Source organism: Bufo gargarizans, chromosome 3, assembly GCF_014858855.1.
Source record: "Bufo gargarizans isolate SCDJY-AF-19 chromosome 3, ASM1485885v1, whole genome shotgun sequence".
Taxonomy (NCBI): domain Eukaryota; kingdom Metazoa; phylum Chordata; class Amphibia; order Anura; family Bufonidae; genus Bufo; species Bufo gargarizans.
In genome coordinates, this window is record NC_058082.1 from 490552923 (window position 1) to 490576212 (window position 23290).

The window sequence follows — 23290 nt, forward strand, 5'->3', positions numbered from 1 at the left end:
TGCCAGCAGGGGTACTTGGTCGGCTGGGCTGATGTCGTGTAGCTGGCACAACCTTTCGAAATCCTGTAGGTATTCGTCAATATCACTTTCTCCTTCTGTGTAATTTTTAAAAGCTTGGTAGGGAATCTTAGCTTTTCCCTGGGTAGTGCTGGTGGGCGCTGGGGCTCTTTCCCCAACTCGCTGAATAGCGTTTTGCTTAGCTACAATGTACTCGTGTACATCTGCTATCAGTCTTTCTAGTGTCTCCACGGAGGGGGTGTTTGGGTAAAAAGCTAACCTGCTATTGAGCTCTCTTGCAAATTCCGTTGGCTCTGTCTCCTGTGGAGTTGCCGCAGTGGTCGCTCTGTCCCCCTCCATGAGTTCGGCCACAAGAGTAGCTTTGGTTTTGTTGCTGGCTTTTCTTCCCCTTGCTTCCAATAATTCCTTTAACGTAGTTCGTTTCAATGTTGCATTATTCGTCTCCATTCACCGTTCGTTCGAATGACTGCACATATTCTTGAACTCCGGTATATCCGAATGGCTGTTTCAACGAACTGCTGCTTTGCTGTGCGGTTTGAATCCCGCCGCTTGCCACCAATTGTTGCGGAGCTTGAAGATATACCCTCAATATCTTCACTTAAATCCCCTTGTAGCTGAAGAAACAGGTCAATATTCAAGAGACAATTTCCCCAGTGACTGGACGACACACAGTTTGGGAGTCAACTGACTTTACTAGGCATGTGCACCTGCTTTCAAACCTCCAACAGCCTCATTTACATACAATACATAGATTACTATGGTACAAGGAGAGGTGGGGTCAGACAATAGCAAGGGCTGATGGGAGGTTGAGGGGGGGGGGGGAAGAGGTACAGACAAGAAAGACATTCGATAAGTGGCGATGTTTGCCACATTCAGGATAAATCGATTCGCTGATAGGCGAATCGAATTTATCCTGAAATTCAGATTGAATTCATGGGATTCAATTTGCTCCTCTCTAGACGTGATAGTCAGTCCACAACATGATTACTGATTTTAACCTGTGATTATTGGAAAGGCCAGATCTCCCACCCTCCTGTCATGTGCAGCTGCCAGTGTTCAGACCCTCTATATATACTGATTCCAATGGGAAAATACAGAATCACCTCAGTCTTTACCGATCCTCTGGTGTGATTACTAAGAATTTTTCCAACTCAGCCAAAATTTGGCTTTATTAAATAGAAAAAAGCTAAATGTAGGAAGCGGTCATACGGCAATAGCTGAACATTTCCATTAGGCAATATATGGACATTAGTACTATACATCAGATGCATCAGCGCAGCTGTCATAGCTCACACCCATGGTTAGGGTTATCTATTAGAGAGACATAATGTACCTGACGAATAGGGGTCGCCTGTCAGATAAACAGTTCCCTTGACCCCTGTTTGCAAGCCAAGGTGACTGGTAGTGGTCACATACAGGAGGAGAGGAATGAATGAGCTGTTTCCACAACACTCAGACTTCAAATAAGAGCAGGCACCTTTCTGTTCACTCCGGGACCCCCTCATATCAGACCGTCTCAGACGTGCATGGTTTATCATGTGGACATGTCATAAATGTCTTAGGGTCTTCTTGCATGGGCAGATTTCTGCTCTGAACCATAGCTGATCAATCATATAGCGAGTCGATCAGCACTCTTTTAAGGGACCTTTACATGGGTCGATTCTCAGCTGAATGAACATTTGCTCGTACCCGATAATTCTCCTTGTAAAAGAACTCAGGTAAGAAATGCTTGTGAGGTTGTTCAACCCCCCCCCCCCCACCCCCACATTGCCTGTTTCCACGGGGTGATCACTCTGATGCCCACACAAAAGATCCAAATGTGTGTCCAACCACATGGATGTTTACACAGGGCAGTTAGCTGGAACAACTGTTATTTGGAACAAGGTGGACTTAAATCCGAATTTCCAGGAAAATTCGATTTGCCGCAAAGCCGAATTTCCTTGTGCTTTGCAGTAACCAAATGATTTTCCCTGAATGGCGTTAAAAAACAAACAAATCATACTTACTGTACCTCCGTTTGAGTGTGAAGAGGTAGCCACCACGATCCTGAACTCCCATGCGCGGTGATGTATGACGTCACCACGCCAGCCAAAGTGATGACGTCAGACTCATCACGTGCCGTGCAAGATTTCGCGCTGGATCTTCAATCATGGATGAGGTAAGTATGATTTTGTTATTTTTTTTACGAAATAACTGCAATTCAGGGAAAAAAATTTTTTTTTTAAATGTTACACTCTAATATGAATATCAGATGTCACGATCAGCTATGAACGCGATATCTGAGGGGTACAATGACGGGGAGCGGCGGAATAGCCGCTCCCTGTCATTGCACCCACTACTTACAAAGAAATAAGCTTCATGATAAAGTAATTCATCACAAAGCAAATTTTTTAAATAAAATTTGGCGAAGCAGCGAATCGAATTTTTCAATACTTCGTTCATCTCTGTTTGGAACATTAGCTCCGTCATGGGCCTGTGTAAAAGGACCTTAATGTGAGAGACCTGCAACCCATTGGCTAGAACCATACTGCACGGTCGTGATGCAGTTGTGATGCGGTTAGGAAACACATGCGGTCGGTTACCACATACATAATCATACATTTACGGTGCATTTTTTATATGCCACTGTTGTCTGAACTGTGAATTTTCCTGGTTCTTTACCTCTCTGATTAACATCAAATAATAACACCTGTGGTAAAGCAAATACACAACTCTATATCTCGTGCAGTCAGCAGCCGCAGGCAGCAGGACACGTTTTATGTACGGTCAGGTGCAGTCATCACAACTATGAAAGTGCCAGGTCTATCTCAGAAACCTATTTTCCCATTGACTTCTATTGGAAAATGAGATGCTGCAGTTCCCAGCTGCATCATGACTGCATCAGGACCGTGCCGTGTGGTCGCACTCTTAGGGTACGGTAACATGGTCAGGTTTCCTGAGACAGCTTTGGAAGCCAAAATCAGGAGTAGATCATAAATGGAGAGAATGTATAAAGGACAGATACTATTTCAATAGTATTTTTTTTATTAATTCCTAGTTTTGGCCTCCACAACTTTATCAGGACACCTGAACGTGTGGCCGTACCCTTAGGTCCCTTTCAAACGGGCGTTGCGGGAAAACGTGCGGGTGCGTTGCGGGAACACCCGCATTTTTTCCACGCGAGTGCAAAACATTGTAATGTGTTTTGCACTCGCGGGAGAAAAATTGCATGTGTTTGGTACCCAAACCCGAACTTCTTCACAGAAGTTCGGGCTTGGGTTAGATGTTATGTAGAATGTATTATTTTCCCTTATAACATGGTTATAAGGGAAAATAATAGCATTCTGAATACAGAATGCATAGTCAAATTGCGCTGGAAGGGTTAAAAAAATAATAATAATAATAATTTAACTCACCTTAATCCACTTGCTTGCGTAGCCCAGCATCTCTTCTGTCTTCATCTGAGCTTTGTGCAGTAACAAGGACCTTTGGTGACGTCACAGTCATCACATGATCCATCACCATGGTAAAAGATCATGTGATGGATCATGTGATGACTGTGACGTCACCACAGGTCCTTGTTACTGCACAAAGCTCAGATGAAGACAGAAGGAGATGCCGGGCTACACGAGCAAGTGGATTAAGGTGAGTTAAATTATTTATTTATTTTTTTAACCCTTCCAGCGCAATTTGACTATGCATTCTGTATTCAGAATGCTATTATTTCCCCTTATAACCATGTTATAAGAACTGATGCAGAACTGATGCGTGAAAAACAATGCTCATGTACACAGACCCATTGAAATGAATGGGTCAGGATTCAGTGCGGGTGCAATGCGTTCACGTCACACATTGCACCCGCGCGGAAAACTCGCTCGTGTGAAAGGGACCTTAGGCCTCTTTCACACGGGTAAGTTTTCCGTGCACTTATAGCACCCGCACTGCATCACTTGTGCGTTGCATGAAAATCGCAGCATGTTCTATATTCAGCGTTTTTCACGCAACACAGGCCCCATAGAAGTGAATAGGGCTGCGTGAAAATCGCATTGCAAGCAAGTGCGGATGCAATGCGATTTTCACGGATCGTTGCTAAGGAGATGATGAGATGAGCCCCGGGACCCCATTAAAGTACATTTACTTTATTATTTTCCATTATAACATGGTTATAATGGAAAATAATAGCATTCTTTAATACAGAATGCTAAGTAAAATGTTCATTAAGGGTTAAAAAATAATAAAAAAAATTACTTACTTCATCCACTTAATCACGCAGCCGTTATCGGCTTCTTGCAGGACCTGAAAAAGGCCCTGCGCTGACGTCATCGCGCTCACAACGCGTTGAGCGCGGTGACGTCAGCGCAGGTCCTGCTGAATGAAGATAGAAGAACCAATTTCCATTAAAACCATGTTATAATGAACAATAATAAAATCTACAGAACACCGAGACCAAATCCGAACTTCAATGAAGAAGTCCGGGTTCGGGTCTGGGTACCAACATTCAGTTTTTTATCACGCGCTTGCAAAACGCATTAAAACGCTTTGCACTCGCGCTGAAAAAACTGAACAACGCAATGCAATCACAGACAAAACTGACTGAAATTGCGGCACCTGCACTCTTCCGCGACGCCTGTGTGAAAGGGGCCTTAGGGTTCCTGGACACGGAAGCCGGTTTACAAGCTGAAATTCCTATGCATTTCCACACAAGTTACATTTGATTTGATGTGGTTTTTGCATTGCAAGCAGTGAAATCCACAGCAAAAAGCACACAAAGAATTGACATACTGCGGATTTCTAAATCTGCACAGCAGGTCAGTTTCCGCATAGAAAGAAAAAGCAAAGGGTAAGATGTGAGATATGTCTAGTCTTATTCACTTTGCTGGTACTGTATTAGGCTGCATTTTTTGCTCATGAGAATCTATGCAGAAAAACTGCCATTTTTTAATGGAGGGTTTTCTAGTGTTAGTTTTGAGCGCATTTTCTTCTGTGCCTTTTAACATACAGGCTACAGTTGTGTAAAGATTTTTCAAGAGGAAAGTTATTAGGTTTCTGCTGTAGAAAAGTCACACATTTTGGGACAAGTCCCAGTTACACCAAAATGTGGATTTTTTTTTACCCCTTTCCCACACTTTTTTGTTAAAAAAAGGACAAAGTGTGGACAGGAGGAAGGAGGTCTTGAACAGGACCTCTGTGGCCCTACACATTTAAAGGGTTTTCTGAGATTTTGGAACTGATGACTTAGGGTACTTTCACACTTGCGTTTTTCTTTTCCGGCATAGAGTTCCGTCACAGGGGCTCTATACCGGAAAATAACTGATCAGGCATATCCCCATGCATTCTGAATGGAGAGTAATCCGTTCAGTTTGCATCAGGATGTCTTCAGTTCAGTCGTTTTGACTGATCAGGCAAAAGAGAAAACCGTAGCATGCTACGGTTTTATCTCCGGCGAAAAAAACTGAAGACTTGCCTGAATGCCGGATCCGGCATTTTTTTCCATAGGAATGTATTAGTGCCGGATCAGGCATGCGCAGACCTTTAAAAATGAAAACAAAAAACCAAAAAAAAAAAAAAACGGATCCGTTTTGCCTGATGACACCAGAAAAACGGATCCGGTATTGCAATGCATTTTTCTGACTGATCAGGCATTTTTCTGACTGATCAGGATCCTGATCAGTCTGAAAAATGCCTGATCAGTCAGAAAAAATGACATCCGTTTGCATACAGTTTGCCTGATCATGCAGTCAGTTCAGGCAACGGAACTGCCTGCCGGAATCAAGCAACGCAAGTGTGAAAGTACCCTTATCCTCTGGCTAGGTCATCAGTATCTGATTGGTGGGGTTCTGAAACCCAGGATCTCCGCCGATCAGCTGTTTGAGAAGGCACCAGCGCTCCTGTGATCGCCACGGTCTTCTCTGTGTTCACCAAGCACAGCTCAGTACATTGTATAGCAGCTGTGCTTGGTATCGCAGCTCAGCCCGATTCACTTCTATAAGGGTGAGCTGTGCCTAGACCACGTGTTGTCACTCGGCCTAGGAAAAGCAGCGAGAAGGTGACGGAGCTACTGTGAGCACTGCGACCTTCTCGAACAGCTGATCGGCAGGGGTCCCAGGTGGCAGTCCCCCACTGATAGGATAGGTCATCATCAAAACCCCTTTAACATCATGTGCACTAGAAAACTGGCGCACATTACACCAGAAATCTACTCCAGTTCTTAGCAGGAGTACATCACAGTCCTGACGTACGGGTTGCCAAAGATGAAACACAATGATTAAGACCTGCTTGCCTTTCATGTCAGCACAGCACAAGTTAAGATTGGCATATAGAACAGGAGTCTTATAAATCTCCCCCAATGCGCTGAGACTCCTTTTTAACTACATTGCCGTTGGTAGCCATATTTCATAGCTAATGTATAACCTGAGATTTGTAGTGCAGCATTTCCCACTACATTGAGCACGTCTCCTAATTTGCTTGAGAATATACAGTAGAACGAAATCCATGCCAAGACACGAATCCGTTAATATATTTGTTTGCGCTGCATGTGTTTTCATGTCGGGACAGCTGGTATTTTAGTATTTTCTGATCCTTTAAATCATCAGGTCAATAAAATTAAGTCTGGCATATGCTTTTCCAATTGCAGACCATTCTGCTCGGGCCAGGGATACCTCCTCTCCATTATCCTCATAAAGCAACAATTCTACCTAATAACCCCATCTTTGTCATATGCCTGTGTGAGTTTCTACCTAGCAACCATCCTAATGGGGGAAGTTCCCGTCCTCAAATTATATTTGCACTAGAATATAGTCTGGCTAAAGCCAGCTGCTTCTTGGAAACAATTAGCAGCTCTACACAAGCCAATATGTTCTTCCAAGGACGCCTCGCCAACCAGCACATTCTGTAACTCTTTATTGTAACAATGCCGCCCCCCGCACCCCTTTGTGGAGAGCTAAGCAGCTTCCTCTTGTGAGCTCGGGTTTATTGTTTTATTGCTGTAAACCTTATGTGCCACCACCCACTCCTCCTGTCACTGCTTGGCCATATTTCTTCAAAATTGGCATTTGTCGAGATAGAAAATGTACACTGATAAGCAATGCCGTTCTTCCAGGTTATATGATATAATATCCCGTAAAGAACAGGCGATGGGCGAGACAGCTGCTTTTGACTTGTTAATTCCAGCAATATATTTATCTGATGTAATGAGTTGATTGTCTGTCTTCAAAATGTCAACCTCCTTCAGTGGCAGATAAGTAAATGTTATGTCACGTAACCCTTTCCTCGGACTCTTGTCTGCTAAAGGGGTTGCCTGATGTTTAAATACACCCTCCTATTACTGGATTATAGGACAGGGGTTAACTATTAGACTGGTGGTGGTGGTCTAACTACTGGGACCCCCACTGATCAGAAGAACAGGGGCCTCTTATCCTACAGGACCCGAACGTCCTGTCCAGCTCGCGCACTACCACTTCATTCATCTCTATGGGACTGTCGGAAATAGTCAAGCACTGCACTTGACTCCAGTTGTCCCACAGAGATCAAAGGAGCAGCATTGCACATGCTGGACTTGCCGCTGAGTTCATTTCAAAGGTGTGAGGCCTCCTTCTTCATGATTGCTGGGGGTCCCAGCAGCTGGACCCCTACAAACTAATAGTGGAACTAGAATACCTTTTTAATGTAACCATGGATCCTACCCATACTTAAATTTTCGACACTGATATTTTTGGGCAATTCAGTAATCACATAAAAATTCACTGATATTTTTGGTCAATTCAGTAATCACATAAATATACACTGATATTTTTGGTCAATTTAGTAATCCTGTAAACATATTCTGTACACATTGGGGGAGATTTATCATCATCCTGAGCCTGGCGTCAAAATTTTTGCCAACAAGTGTGTGACTTTTTAAATGTTGCAGGGCAGGGCATAACCCCTTTATCGTCATTTACGCCGGCTGACATAGATTTCTCTCTAGGTACACGGTCGGCCGGAGGATGCACCTAATTTATGACTCCGCACAGGGGATATCAAGACCGATGCAGAAAGCGTTGGTCTTGATAAATCTCCCCCATAGAAACACATACAAATACATCACAAAACCACAATGCTGCAAGTACAAAAAAGTGAGTAAAACTAAACTGAAATATCTCATGCGGCCCATGGAGTTGAGACAAAAAGAAGCCCAATCCCTGTTTTTCATTCTTTGTATGGGGTTTAAAAGCATTGAAGACAAAGGCCTACAAAAAAAGGTCAGATGGCTGCCTAAAAGCCACGGCTGTGTTGCTGATGTTTATTATGCTGATTTTTAAGCATTGAAGTGGTGAGACCTGTCGCCCCTTTTATCCTTCATGGTTGTTATTCAAGAAAAAAAGCAAAGGCGCCCAGCTGTGCCCTATGGCTCTCCACTCACCATTTAGACACCTTTTATATTTGACTTTTACCAACTGACTTGTTTACTTCTGTACATTGCTTCTTGTTAAATTGTATGAGACAAACAAGCCAAAGCAATTAGACAGAAAATTTCACAGCGGTAAGAGATGTGTTTTCTCAGGAGACAATATGATTTCTCTAAATATATTTTTTGTGTAGACATGATATGCCCTACCTTGTACGTTGTACAGTCCGTCTCTGGATTCTCCACTTGCACCACAATGTACGCATGCAGAAAGTTAGACGCAATCATGTCAGGAACAAAAGGCGTGTTCTCTTCTTGGAACACAATTGCTACTATGTCGTTCCCAATGTGTCTTTTCCTTTGCAGCTGAAACGAAAGAATGGATAGATGAAGATGAGGGTATCTCAACTCCTTCTGGTCATGCTGTAGATACTGATTAATGTTTATACTCTATGGGACTGGTCAAATGTGGAGCAAAGTGAGAGATTTGCTAAATCTTTACAATCTTAAAGTGGCACTGTACTTGCATTAAACTTTTGATATGTTATTGGGACATATCAAAAGTTTAGATCGGTGGAGGTCTTAGCGCTGAGACCCCCACTGATCTCTACAATGATGGCCTTATCGCATTCTCTCTCCTCATTGCAGGACAGGAAGCGAGACTGACACAACAGAAAGTAGATGGGCCCGTCTCACTCCCATCTCGTGCAGGGAGGAGGGAGAGCACACTAAGCGCATGCTTCTCTCCCTTTGTTCTAGAGATCGGTGAGGGTCTCAGCGTTTAGACTCTCGCCCATCAAAACTTTTGATATGTCCCTATAAAATAACAAAAGTTTAATGAAAATACATTACCGCTTTATGACATGGGGGTAGATTGTTTTGACTGGCGTAGCGTTGTGTACCTGTGCTAAAATTTACTACAACTATTAAGAGGCACATGCCTCTTAATAATTGTAGCACAGGTTGGACCATCCATTTGGCAGGACTGAAGTCTACTCCAACCTGGAGCTGATTTTTGGTGTAATGTGCACTAGTTTTGTAGTAATGACGATCTACATGGCTGGAGAGTAGTAGGTGCAAGGCGGTAGGGTAGTACTCCAGTCAGTATCTGAATGAAAACCATGACACTCAAGAATAACTCAGTTGGCGGAGATGCTCTTTAGTGATCTAGCAAAAAGAAATCACAAACAGTCCACAGAGTAATGCAGGCCATCGTTTTGGTCCTTCCTGGACCTTGGTCACGGCCTGTTGTGGGATTCAGCAGGTATGGCAGTTAGTTTGTTCAGCTATTCTTGAGTGATGTGATTTTCATCCAGATGTTGTTAAATAAGTTGGGCGTCGAAGGTTCTGCCAACAGACTGCCTCCTCCTGCCCAAGCCCCTCCTACTTTATTTTTTTTAAAGGGAACCTGTCATCAACTATATGCTGACCGTACTGAGGGCAGGATAAAATAGTGACAGATATCAGGAAAAGCAAAAATTTTTTGCAAGCTGGCTTGCTTTCTGTGCCAGAAAGAAGAATCACACAAACATCTATAACAATTTTCCCCTTTTAGTTCTACTGTTAAATGGATACAATAACAACCTTCTGGATTTCTATAGTAACGTTGCTGGATTAGGTACTCTACTTGATTAAATACAATTAAATCATCAAATATGATGGGTGTTGGATAAGTCAGACTGAGTAGCCTTGCCAGGGCCCAATTGCATTTACAACTTTTCAGTTGGGCACATCAGTGTCTGGCGGTATAGTCTCCTCACTGATGCCAAACAAAAGTCAGTAAAATTCTGATTACCATCTTAGCAGGCAGGTTGGAAAAATGGTATACAGTGAGACAGTAGTCGACACAGTAGCTGTTCACATCTCATTTTTGTACGTTTAACATATAGAACATGCTATTTGTTGTTATCTTTTTTTTAACGTATGCATTTGACGACTGTCCATACATTTCAGTACGTTTGCTTCTGTTTTTTTAACCATATATGTTTTTTGTGAAACCTTTCTTTTATTGAATTAAAATTTGAAGGCATCATCTAAAAAAAAAAAAACTGATACGTTTAACAGATGGCAACATAATGTCTTGTTTTTCCATCCGTCTGTCATTGACTGCATTGTAAAAAAATAAATAAAAATTTTGCAGGACAGAAAAGCATGGTATTCTACGCTATTCTGTCCATCAAAAGAAAACAAAACATACATACAGGGACACTTTTGAACCACGTTTGCCAACTTATAGTCTATAGTTACGTTGAAACATACATTTCAATATGTTATAACAGTTTACAAATGTGTACACTTGACGTACAGCAAAAATGAGATGTGAACAGCCCCTAAATATGACCATGTTAGGTGACCTGTCTATGCCTGCTCCTGCCCTGCTCTCTCCTGCGGGCATGATACCCATGCTACTCAACATGCTACTGCGTCCATGCTTCTGCCTTGTGCTCCGGCCTCTGTCTACTTAGGGCATGCATGCTTCTGCTCACCTCCGGCCTCTCAAAGGGCTAGTGCGCGAATAAGTGTAATTACAACTCCGCCATCCCCATTCACTTCAGTGGGATGGCTCCCTCCCATTCAAGTGATCTGAGCTATCATTTACAACAGTTTCTAGCGTAAATGATAGTGAATCCATGGGGCATAGAGGCCATGCCTGCTCTTGCTAAGCCACATTTAGAAGGTGGCGAGAAGAGAAAAGATGCAAATACGGTATGTGCCATAATTTACGTTGTGGCGTAAACATTTTGATAAATGCCCCTTAATTCCTTGTAGGGTTAGCTCAGTTGAATATGATGTTGCCTTTCATTTAATGATTTATTGCTTCATTCTGGAGAAGTACTTTTAATTCACATGCAAATGAACAGTTAAGTGGACTGAAGGCAGGGCCCAAAGCACTGTATACACCCTTTGCGCCTCCTGCTTCCTCTGCCAGCCCCTACCTCCACTTCTTGATTCAGAGGGCCAAGCGAGATGACTATGCAGGAACCTGGCCCTGTCAATCAAGAAGGAATCAACAGATCACTAAGTGAGAAGGTATCATTACATTCAGATGAGCTAGTCCTACAAGACGCTGTGCTTGGTTTAAGTGTCTAGAAAACCCCCAGATTTAGGTCTCTAAATTTATGTTGCAAAATGTTGGTCACCAAACAAGAGGTGTCTAACATGTCTATCAAGACTCAACAGATCTAACACACAGCATGCATCATTGTAGTACATTTGGCACATCTTCTGCCTCGTCTAAATTTAAGACAGTAACAATGACTATCCCCCGCTATTTGTAGTCGCGTGAGACTTCTATATAGCGGTTATAATGACTATCCTTATGCGTCTCATATTATTATGTAAAGTTATTATTAGGTATTACTTCCAAGAGTAAACTTTGCTTCACTTTAGATACCATCGCTGATTGAGAAGGGTTGTCATTTCATCCCAGGCTCTTATTGCTAATGAAAAGCAGTTCCTAATAATGAATATATTGTTCACCTTTACTTTATGACTACCTAGAAATACAATTATTTATGAATGCAGGGAATATGCAAATGTAAAGCGATGGCCTCTTATGAATTAATAATTCTCACTTCATTCACTGATCTCATTGGAATGCTGCTGGCGCTGGGAATGCTGATGAGGTTAAGCAAGAAAGGAGTTTGATTAAACTTTTAGCTGTGAAAATAAATTTTGGGCTAGATTTATCATAGCCAGTCAGTGCACACCGGTCTATGTTAACGAGGCACGCTGCTGGATGCTGTACATAATTTATAACGAGGTGTGCACAGTCCATGCGCTTATACCGATATCTATGCCACCTTCCCCGGCTGGCATACATTTCAGTGTTCTTTTTACGCCAGAAAACTGAAGTAAAAGATAAAAAAAGAGGCATGGCTGCTACCTCCTCTACACCCTCACCATATCCCCTTTTTTTGGGAAAGTGGTGAAGTCAGTGAAGAAGCAGCTCTCGCGCAAATTTTTTTGCACAAGTGGCACTTAAAAACTTGTAAACTGCACAAAAATTAACCCAGCAGGCCCTGAGCAGCCAATGCACTTCCAGGGTGGCAACCTATAGCAAGGCGCTGGCCTCAGATGTAATTGCTGATGTATGAATATTTAATGTATGCAAACACAATGATGGAACTTCAATCCGCTTTCAGGGAAAATTCGATTCAACGCAAAGCCGAACTTCCTCGTGCTCCACGTTAGCGAATCAATTTTCCATGAAATAGTGTAAAAAATAAAAATAAAATCATACTTACCTAATTTCTTTGCTTGCGACAAATTTGTTTGCTAGCACGAAATCCAGTGCGTGGTGACGTATGACATCACCACGCCAGCTGACGTGATGATGTCATCACAGGCCGCTCGAGATTTCCCGCTAGATCTTCAAACAAGATGGCGGTGGCCGGCCCGTCACAAGCAAATGGAGGTAAGTATGATTTTTTTAATTTATTTTTTATTTTACTTCCAATTTGAGATGCCGAGATCAGGTATGAATGGGGCATCTGAGGGGTACAGTAACGGGAGGAGGCACAATTGCCGCTCCCTGTCATTGCACCCACTACTTACAAAGTAATTTGTAACAAAGCAAATTATTTTGTAAAATTAGGCAAAACTGTTATCTTACCTCTACAGGCCAATACATGAAATCTAGGCCTCTACTGCCATATATCCTTTGCTGTTTACCAGCCTCAATGAACTGAATAAAAGTATTATGCCTCTTATTATCAACTGCACTGCCCAGGACCCACATCCTACCACCTGCCTACTCTGATAAATATGCATTTATCTGTGGACTGATGTATATATGTGTTCATGTGTATGTATAGATGTGTACATTTCATGTAATTCAATGCAGGGAAGTTTCATGTGGTTTTGATTTTTCTTTTTTTAATCAAAGCCATTGTCCGAGTGTTTAACACTGATGACCTATCTTTACGATACGTAATGAGCATGTGATTAGTGGGGGCCCAACTCCCAGCACCAACATTCCCCCCCCAATCAGCTGTTTCAAGAGGCAGTGGCACACTGCTGAGCACCGCGGGCTTCATCATAGATTACCAAGCACAGCCCTTCCACAAGCTGATCGGTGGGGTGACAAGAGTTGGACCCCCACCAATTATATATTGGTGGACTATCCTGAGGATAGGTCATTAGTATTAAACATTTGGAAACCCCTTGAAGCCAAAGCCTTGGGTAGATTACAAAGACAAGATTCATATAATGTATAAAGATGAAGGGAGTCGGATATTACTATAGAGGGTGCAGAGACTGCGGTTGCACCCAGGTCCTGGAGCCTGAAGAAGCCCATGAGGTCTCTCCTTTACATATGAGGAGACCAATACTGTAAATAAAGCATAGCAGGTAGCAAGCCCTATTAATGATTTGGCATTGGGGACTCAGAACTACAAGTCACACTTATGGATGTTTAACAGGCAATAGGATTGGAACCAATGAGCCAACTAAAAGTGTTTGGCCTAGACCTAAGGACATTATCCTGGCAGTCCCCTGGTTTTCACCCTTTAACCCCCTATTTAGGAATTTGGTCTTTGTTGTAGGGGAGCCATCAGGCCGCTACTTCTTGGAATAGTCCTGGTGTAGTTGTCAGCTAACCCATGGATGGAAGTCAGAGAAAGCACCAAAAGGTTACTGGTACTTATAGTCAGTAAACAGGAAGAGGTCAGGTAAGGCAGCTAAGGGTCAGTACAGTAAACAGGCAGAGGTCAGTGCATGGGCAAACAAATAGAGTAGCATGCCATCACTAGGACTAGCAGGGGAAGGGTCTTTATATATTCACAGATGGCCAGCCATAGGCTGGAACAAATCAGGGTGCACATGCTGGCCCTTTAATGTCAACAAGAATATGCTTATGCTCCCTAAGGACAGATGAGGGAGGGAGCTTGCCAGGAGGGGTAGGCCAGGGCCTGCAGGAGGAAGACATGTGGTAATGACGGGGCCAGAGCCTCGGGACCCCAGAAGCAGCAGCATGAGGAGGGTGAGAGATGTTGCGCATGTGGCTGCCCCAGAGCACGGAGTGCCACCATAGCAGGATGTGCAGTGTATTTCTCTCTTTTGTATCAATTCCTTGTTGTAGCTAAGAAAAGAAGCATGGAAACTGCACAATGTAAAGCTGGGTTGTATCCCCCCCCCCCCCCCTTATTATTATGGCATTCTATTGTGGATTTTTTTACACAGCTCGAATGGCTGAGATAAGTGTTTTCTCCATTGCCTGCACAATCACTGTGCCACAAATGTTTCGTTAAATAACTGATCTCTGCTGCATACAGTTATGGCAATTTGTGTGAAGGGGTTAAACAATATATGCAACTTAAATTCAAAGTTTATATCTGCAATTAGTTTACTGAAAAGTTCTAATCCTGTGTTGGTCTCAAGTTACATTATGTGTTATGATCCAGGGCTGCATTCACAATTCCACAGGGTGCAACAATGAAATTTCCCAGCATTCTTAGGGTGCTTTTACGTAGGCCGATAGAGCACGCACTGGTTGGGGGTGAGCGTTCATTGCTCACTAGTTAGCTGCATTTACTGCACGTGCAGGAATTATCAATGTTGGTTGGGGATGAATGTCCATTGTTTACAATGTGCTACCAATGAACAAGGATTTTATTTGCCGTATAAACATATGATTACCTGACAAATGAGCTTTTGTGTGTCCTTACTGCTTCAGCTCTCTCCCTAAAAGGCTACAATCACTCGACTGTATTTAAAATCTGTGTCCACTCAGCATTTTTTGTGGATCCATTTTTATAGGGCCCCCAAAAAACGCAGACAGCACATAGACGTCATCCGTGTGCTGTCCGCAACAGTGCAGCCATTGCACAAATTATAGAATGTGTTTTATTATTGACTGTAAATTATAAAAGTAACTCGAATTATATTAAAATAACATTGAATGGAGGCACAATCAAACTAAGGAAGGAATGAATTTTACATTCTATCACATATCACATACTCAAAGGTTAAATTATACTGGATATTTAATTGATTCAATAGAAGCCCCAATTACCTCTTCTATCTGGGTTTGTATGATAAGTTTACTGTAATGGGCAGTGGGTGTGGACCCACTGTGCCAACTAACCAGTTTGACTTTGGGCTAAAACTATGGGCGTTGTCCTGGCAGTTTCCTGGTTTTCAACCCTTAAAACCTGTACAGGGATCTTGACTTTGCTGCAGGGAACCAACTAGGCTGCTACCTCCTGGAGTAGTCCTGGTATAGTTGGCTGCTGATCCATGGGGGCAGAGGTTTGAAGCACCAAGGAATCAGGCAAAAGACACAGCCTAAATATAGTCCAAGGTTTGGGTAAGCTGAGTACAATCCCAAGGTCAGGGCAGGCTAAGTACATGCATATTCCAGATAACAATTCCAAGATCAGGGCAGGAGTCAAGGAGTAGAAACGATAGTCAGGCGAGGTACAGTACACGGGTAGTCAGACAAGAGAACACACCTTCTCTGGTTACTAGACACTTGACAACCTCAAAGCTCAGGCCAAGAAGTGAATGCAGAGCCCAGCTAAATAGGAAGGTTCATCAGCTCCTCAATCAGCAGCCAGGCTGGGAGCACTAGGAAAGGATTATATCTTGCAGGGCTAAAAGGAAGTTCACTGAGAGATGGACTCAATACACATAGGGAGAGTAGAGTGACATCTGCGCCTGCTCGGGACAGCAACAAAGCAGTGGGCATGGGCCGTCCAATATTCACAAACCAGTTATGGTTCTGGGGCAGCAATATTTTCCAGCATATTCCTTGTGATACTGAAGAAATATGAAATCAAAATCTTTTATCAGTGTCTGCCAGCTGACAGCACAAGAGCACTTACCTGCTGGGTATCTCCTTCTGTAAACGGTAACTTAGTTGACACATGAAACATGATCTCCTTGTCTCTGAATGCAGTGTAAATGGACTCAGTGCCCGTCTGACCATGTGCTACATCCAGCCCTCCACGAAAACTGTAAAGAAGAAGAAACATTTTAAGAAACTGAGAAAGAATAAAAAGTAGCGAACTGTAACACTAGGTTTGTACGCCTACAGAAATTGCTAAAAGCCCTTTTACAAAAAATCTGTTTGCCCTCCTGACATGCCTGTTATAGTAAGCACTTCTAATCCGCATGAAAACAAATAAAAAATCTCCATACTGCATTGTACTGTTTCTCTATTATCCCTCCTGAATATTTCTGATAAAATTGACAACTGGGTGTTACTATTCCCCTCGGCAAAGGAATGTGCCTCTATGTACAGTCGTCCCTGAATCCACAGTGTTAGAGTATTTAGGGACACACCATTAAATAGCATTATGTATTTGTCAATGTATTCATATTTTTTTTCAGAGATTTAAAAGAGGAATGACGGGAAAAAAAAGTCTGGAATTGTACAGGGAATGCAGGTATTTCTAAAATGCAGCTAATAGTTTTTCTTTAAAGTACATGACTAAAATTATGTAAAATCCACTGTAAGTAGGTTAGAGGGAACCTGTCATCAACTTTATGCCGCCCATACTAACAGCAGAATAAAGTAGAGACAGGTGAGTTGATTTCAGCGGTCTGTCATGTATAAGTTAAAAGTAAGTGGTTGCCGAGAACCAACATCACAGTCATTGCAGACTGGGCCTAAAAAAAGTCATGGCCACCTGAGAAGAGTCATGGGTATTCATGAGTTCCTGCTCTCCTGCCCACCTGCTGATGACTGACAGTCTAATACCGAGTTTTCTCCCTTTTTTTCTAGGAGAGAACTGCCAGTCATCAGCAGATGGGTGAGAGAGCAGGAGGTTAGGAATAACTAGGACTCTTCTCAAGTAGATTTGACTCTTTTCAAGGCCTGGGCTGCAATGATTATGATGCTGGTTCTCGGCAACCACTTACTTTTAGTTCATGAGTGACACGCCACTGACATCAGCATTTCTGTCACTAATTTATGCTGCCCTCAGTGAGGTCAGCATAAAGTTGGTGACAGGTTCCCTTTAAGCGGTTTCAGCCTCATCTATTCCTAAAAGATAAGATGTAGTTGAAAAGTGACTCCTGTCCTGGTTTTACCACCCAACATCTCTGCCTGTCTTTAATATTGGGGACAGTAGTCCCTGCAGTTGTGTTCCAAAATCTAGTGGTGGTCTGGTGGGGCAGAAGAGTTAGGGATAGGTCGAAGCTACAGGGGTTATTATAGTAATAAAGGCCATGGGCCAAGAGCACAATGATGTCCATGACTTTGGAGTCAGATGACATATGAATGTACTGATCAGGTGTTCACATGCTTCTGATCTTGTATTGGATTCTTTATATTAAGATAAAGATGAAGAAAATGTGAAAAGAGGTTTTCCAGGACTTACCTAGCTCATCAATATCATATTGGTGGTAGTTCAACTCCCCCACCCCTGCCGATCAGCTGCTTTCTGAAGCTCCGGCACAGGAATTAGGTGCCAGAACTACACTGCTCTATCTGCTATGATGCAGCCAGCCCATTCCCTTGACCGGGACCAGCACTGCAGTAACCAGGCCCGGACACTACATAGTGGATGGAGCTGTGTGTGCCAATGCCTGGTTCTGAAACTTCTGAAAACAGCTGTTAGGCTTGGGTGTGATTTGTTAGATCTGATACCTATCATAAGAATAGGTCATCAATAAGTAAGTCTCGGCAAACTCCTTTAAACAAGAACTATTAGATGTTCCGACTTATAACTGTAAAACCAATGAACAATACCCTACCAGACTGATATACAAATGAAAACTCTGAAAGTACCAAAATGATCTCGATTGATGTTAGACTTTGTGATTTCTGTAAAGACTGCAGCATTTATATCTCTATTATCCACAGAAGAACAAAAGAAAGAAAGTGAATGGGCAATCAAATCTGACAACAGAAAGACCATAACTCCCTAAGAAAAAAATGTAATCAGCAGATCTTTTCAATGTCAAGACACTAAATATTGATTTTCAACCCATTACATATCACTTTAAACCATTGCTAATATTTTCTGTTCCATTGCAATCAAGACAATTGTGTATTTAGATCCAATCTGTCCTTTTTAATCTTTGTGACTCACCCTTTGAAGTCTTGAAGCAAGACAGTATCTCCAAGTAAGCTCAAGAACTCTCTAAAGGCAGGACTTTCTTCATTATTGCCAAAAAGTTCCTCTTCTAGTGTCTGCAAAGAACCCAAGTTGGATTGTGTAAGACCTCTGGAAAAGCATGGATTACTGTTAAATGTAAGACTGGCATTCTAGTGCTACATGTCGGAAGAAATACATGACCTTATTCTAGCCTGTTGGCTCAATATATAAAAGTTCCTTCAATGTGGAAGGTAATGAACTATCTTAAAGAAGTCCTGTCAGCTCTCAGTCTTTTAATTGTATTCCCCATGAAATTACAATTCTGGAACATCTTTCCTTAGAATTTTGTGCCGTTCCTTTGTTATTCCTTTAAAAAAATCTATGAATTAATTGGGTGGTGGTGGTGGTAGTGGGTGCAGTGAGCCCCTCATGCTTTGGTAATGTCCAAATCAGTTCTACTAGTGTCAGAATGTGAAGGGGCACACCCATCTGAAAAGGTGGAATAGTGACATCCAGTTGTTAATGCATTTACTCATACATTTCTAAAAGGAATGCCAGGGGAGCAGCAGAAGTAGAGTCTATGGAATGGTAGTATAAAATTGTCATTTCATGTTAATTATTTACTAAAACAGACATGCCAGTAATGGTGGCAGGTCCTCTTTAATAAAGTATATATATGTGTGTATTGGAAATAATTCAGATAAAAAAAGGTGTTCCCTTTCAAGGGATAGGTGAAAAATAAATAAATAATTTTCCAAACACTAGTGCCCCCATAATCTCCCCTACCAGATAGTCCATGGTGGTGAAGAACTGTATAACGTAGTAGCCAGGAGTGTGCACTGCTGTTCCATGTAATACTATGGAAGGTGCAGAATGGAGAAGCAGTGTGCATATGCGCATATAACTTTATATAACTTCTATCCACCACTGATGTGGGAGTCCCCCATTCTAGCAATCAGTGGGAATCCCAAAAGTCAGAGTCCATCAATCTATAATTTATCACCAATGCCACTGATAGCTTATACGTTTTAATGGCTGATGACAGTGACCCTCATTGAAATACTGGTTTCCTTGCTTTCATTTTATTAATATTCCTGTTGAGCAGCTCCAGTGAAAGGCAAGCACCGTAATCCCAATGTCCATGAGCAGGCTTGGACTAACCCACAGAGAAACAGGTGAATCCCCTGGTGGGCCCCTCAGCAAGATGGGCAACTAGTTCACCACCCTCTGCACAAATGAGCAGGCTTGAACTGGCCAACAGGGGAACAGGTGAATCTCCTGGTTGGCCCCTGAGCAAGATGGGCCCCTAGTTCATCACCCACTGCACAAAAGGCACATGGCACTGATTGCTCAACATATAGATAAGCAGTGTACAGCACCTCACCCAGCCTATGTTCATATTAAGAAACGGGGAGATCATTTAACAAAGTACCCAGTTTATTATTATAGATGCATCTGGTCGCTGAGATGACTTATTGGCACAGAGACAGGCCAGTCATTATTCTCTTTCCCCAAGGACCTGCCCTCTAAAAGTCAATACAGGGGGTCCCATGACCATCTTGTAGCTGCCTCGGTGTGAGCAGGTAATATTTGCACGTAACTTTACAGTGGGCTCTCAGAATAAAGTGTGCTGGTGGGCCTCAGGCACCCCGGTCCGACACTTGTCCATGAGTTCTTGACTCTCCTCTACCAAAGTTTGCAAAGAGAGCTGTCAATATTCTGTTGGAGGACCAGCACAGCTAAAGATCTCGATAGACCATCAGGAAGCCATCACATAACTTATGCTGGAATTTCTCACCAGGGATTTTAAAAGAACAACTGGTCCAAAATGTGCCCCAGACTTTTACTGAGGATCTCTGTCACCAGTTTATGCTGCCCTCTATTATATAAAAAAAATAAATAGGGACAGATTCCCTTTAAATAAGATTTAGTATAGCACTGTACATCCACATAACCCAAAAGTTCAGTGATTGTTCATAATGTTTTGCAAAACCTGCAGTCCCAAGTTTTACCAATACCTGCATGAGGTTTGTGTTTTCTACCCCTTCTAGGTTGGGTTTCATGTGAGTACACCATGTGCCCACCGTATCAAGGATAGGATAAGCTATTTTGAATAGCAATGCTCCTCATTCTCTTAGTATTGCCACCTAAAGCATTTGCTGAAAACAGAGTTGGACCTCCACAGAGGGAAGAAGGAATTTTTTTCTCATAGAGAGGGAATTACTAAAGCTCAACAACACCAGAGAACTGCTGGTCTGATGGAAAGAGGTAAATCTCTACATTAAATAGTATTCATTTATGTACAAACATGCCACTAAGTATCAACCATCAATTCTAGATGAGAGCCTACTCCACATTCTGCATGCACCAGCTCCGCACCTAGACATTGTTGTCCAGAAGCAACATGCACTGTTGTGATACAACTTTATTATAGAGGGTATGGACTTTTATAACATGGTAAAGTAAAATAATTTATACTGTTGAATGTTATTTTTTTTACCTTTATAAAATAGGATGTTTTATAGGTCTAAAGTTTGTGCTGATTAATTATGTTATGTTTGTTGGACATCTAAGTCTGGCTACCTTCAGCTGCCACTAGATGGAGCTTATGAGATTACTGCATACTGTTTTATTATTGAGTTTAATGTATATATGGAATGTGTTTTTAACTTAACCTACTGCAGAATCTACTTTGGGAATTTCCAAATGTCCATTCACTGTAGACCATCACATAATATGCTATACAGTATATATATGTGTGTGTATATACAGAGACAGAATGAATTGGCATTACGGAGAATATGACGGCTGAGTGGCTATTCGATCATTTGTATTCTGTTGCTCCCTCCTTCCATATCACATTATTCCAACTATATAAGTACCCGTACTTGCATCTACACAGCACTGGCACCATGGAGAGGCACAAAATACGGTAAGTTAATTAAGATGCCTGTCAGGATTTTCTCTGACAAATTAGTGGATTCATTCCTCCCTGTCTTTCATGTTCTGAACTCCTTCCCTAATTACAACATTTTCATTACAGACATGGCTTCATAGTACAATGTTTCAGACACAGGAATAATCTGTTCTTTGGAAATTGTTGAACGGAAGTATTTTTTCTAGATTACTTTGTAACAAAGGAGGATGCAGAAAGCACAAAATAGCATCCTGAAAATGTCTTGTATGTTACCAAAAAGTGGCTCAAGTCTTTTCTGATTGTCTATGCCCCTTTTTTACAGACCCAATGGGGGATGACTTGTTCCATGTGGGGAAGTGACCAAAACTAGCAGAAGTGCTGGAGCTATGTGTTGCAACAGTGGTTACTATGGCCCTGCTCCATGTATAATAAAATACTCCCTCAGCAGATCGAAAGTAGTTATTCCCAACTGTAGACCTTCTGAGATATGTTTGCAATAGAGGTGAGCTATTTGATGCCTTAGAATTAAAATTAGATCGAAATTTTCCCCAAAATTCTGATTTGTTAGAATCAGAATTTCTTGAGATTTTGGAGAACTGAAAGACAGAGAAGTTTGGTGTAGGGCTGGATAAAGCATTCTATTATTCTCATCCAATGGAATTAATGTCAGTAATTCCCTATTTACAAGGGATGCTGAGAAGTTCATGGCTTTGTCCAGTTGGAATAGAAAATTGAATTTGGTACCATATGAAAGCTTGATATCTTGTTATGTAACTGTGCAAATATCAGATGTTTACGATTGTTATAACTATTGTGAACCCTTTCTACCCCGGGCCAGTTTTCACCTTCCTGCCCAGGCCATTTTTTTGCAAATCCGATATGTATCACTTTATGTGGTAATAACTTTGGAACACTCTTATTTATCCAAGCCATTCTGAGACTGTTTTCTCGTGATACATTGTACTTCATAATAGTCATAAGTTTGAGTCAATATATTTCACCTTTATTTATGAAAAAATCCCCAATTTACCAAAAATGTTGAACATTTAGCAATTTTCAAATTTTCAATTTCTCTGCTTTTAAAACAGAAAGTGATACCTAATAAAATATTTATTACTTAAACATTCCCCATATGTCTACTTTATGTTGGCATCATTTTGTAAATGTCATGAATTTAGGACGTTAGAATTTTAGAAGCAATTCTTAACATTTTTAAGAAAATTTCAAAAACCCACTTTTTAGGGACCAGTTCAGGTCTGACGGCACTTTGTGGGGCTTACATAGTGGAAATCCCCCATAAATGACCCCATTGTAGAAACTACACCCCTCTAGCTATTCAAAACTGATTTTAAAAACTTTGTTAACCCTTTAGGTGTTCCACAAGAACTAAAGGAAAATAGAGATTACATTTCAATTAACACATCGAGGGTTAACAGCAAAACAAACCTCAATATTTATTACCCTGATTCTGCGGCTTACATAAACACCCCACATGTGGTCGGAAACTGATGTAAGGGTACACAGTAGGGCACAAAAGGAAAGGAACACCATATGGTTTTAGGAAGGCAGATTTTGCTGGACTGGTTTTAAGTTTTTTTTTAATTTTTTACCACATTCATCTGACAGGTTAGATCATGTGCTATTTTTATACAGCAGGTTGTTATGGACGCAATGATATCAAATATGTCTACTTTGTTTGTTTGTTTCCGTTTTACATAATAAAGCATTTTTGGAAAAAAAGGTATGTTTTTGTGTCTCCATTTTCTGAACGCCATATTTGTTTTATTTTTCTGCCAATTGTCTTGTGCAGGGGCTCGTTTTTTGCAGGAAGAGTTGAAATTTTTATTGGTACCATTTTTGGGTACATATGAATTTTTGATCATTCATTATTACACTTTATGGGGCAAGGTGACCAACAAATTTGTAATTTTGGCACAGTTTTTA

The 23290-nt window shown here is 41.7% G+C and overlaps 1 protein-coding gene across 2 annotated transcripts in view; it reads right to left on the minus strand.

The window, feature by feature from the left end:
- The window catches only part of LOC122930430 (rap1 GTPase-activating protein 2-like), a 135062-nt gene that overhangs the window by 51989 nt on the left and 59783 nt on the right, over window positions 1-23290 (minus strand). For both annotated transcript variants that reach the window (XM_044283834.1, XM_044283833.1), the window contains exons 9-11: window positions 18424-18524; window positions 16210-16339; window positions 8594-8749 (exon numbers count right to left, since the gene is read on the minus strand). In XM_044283834.1, coding sequence (XP_044139769.1) covers window positions 8594-8749; window positions 16210-16339; window positions 18424-18524 — 387 coding nt within the window. The remainder of the gene's footprint in view (window positions 1-8593; window positions 8750-16209; window positions 16340-18423; window positions 18525-23290) is intronic.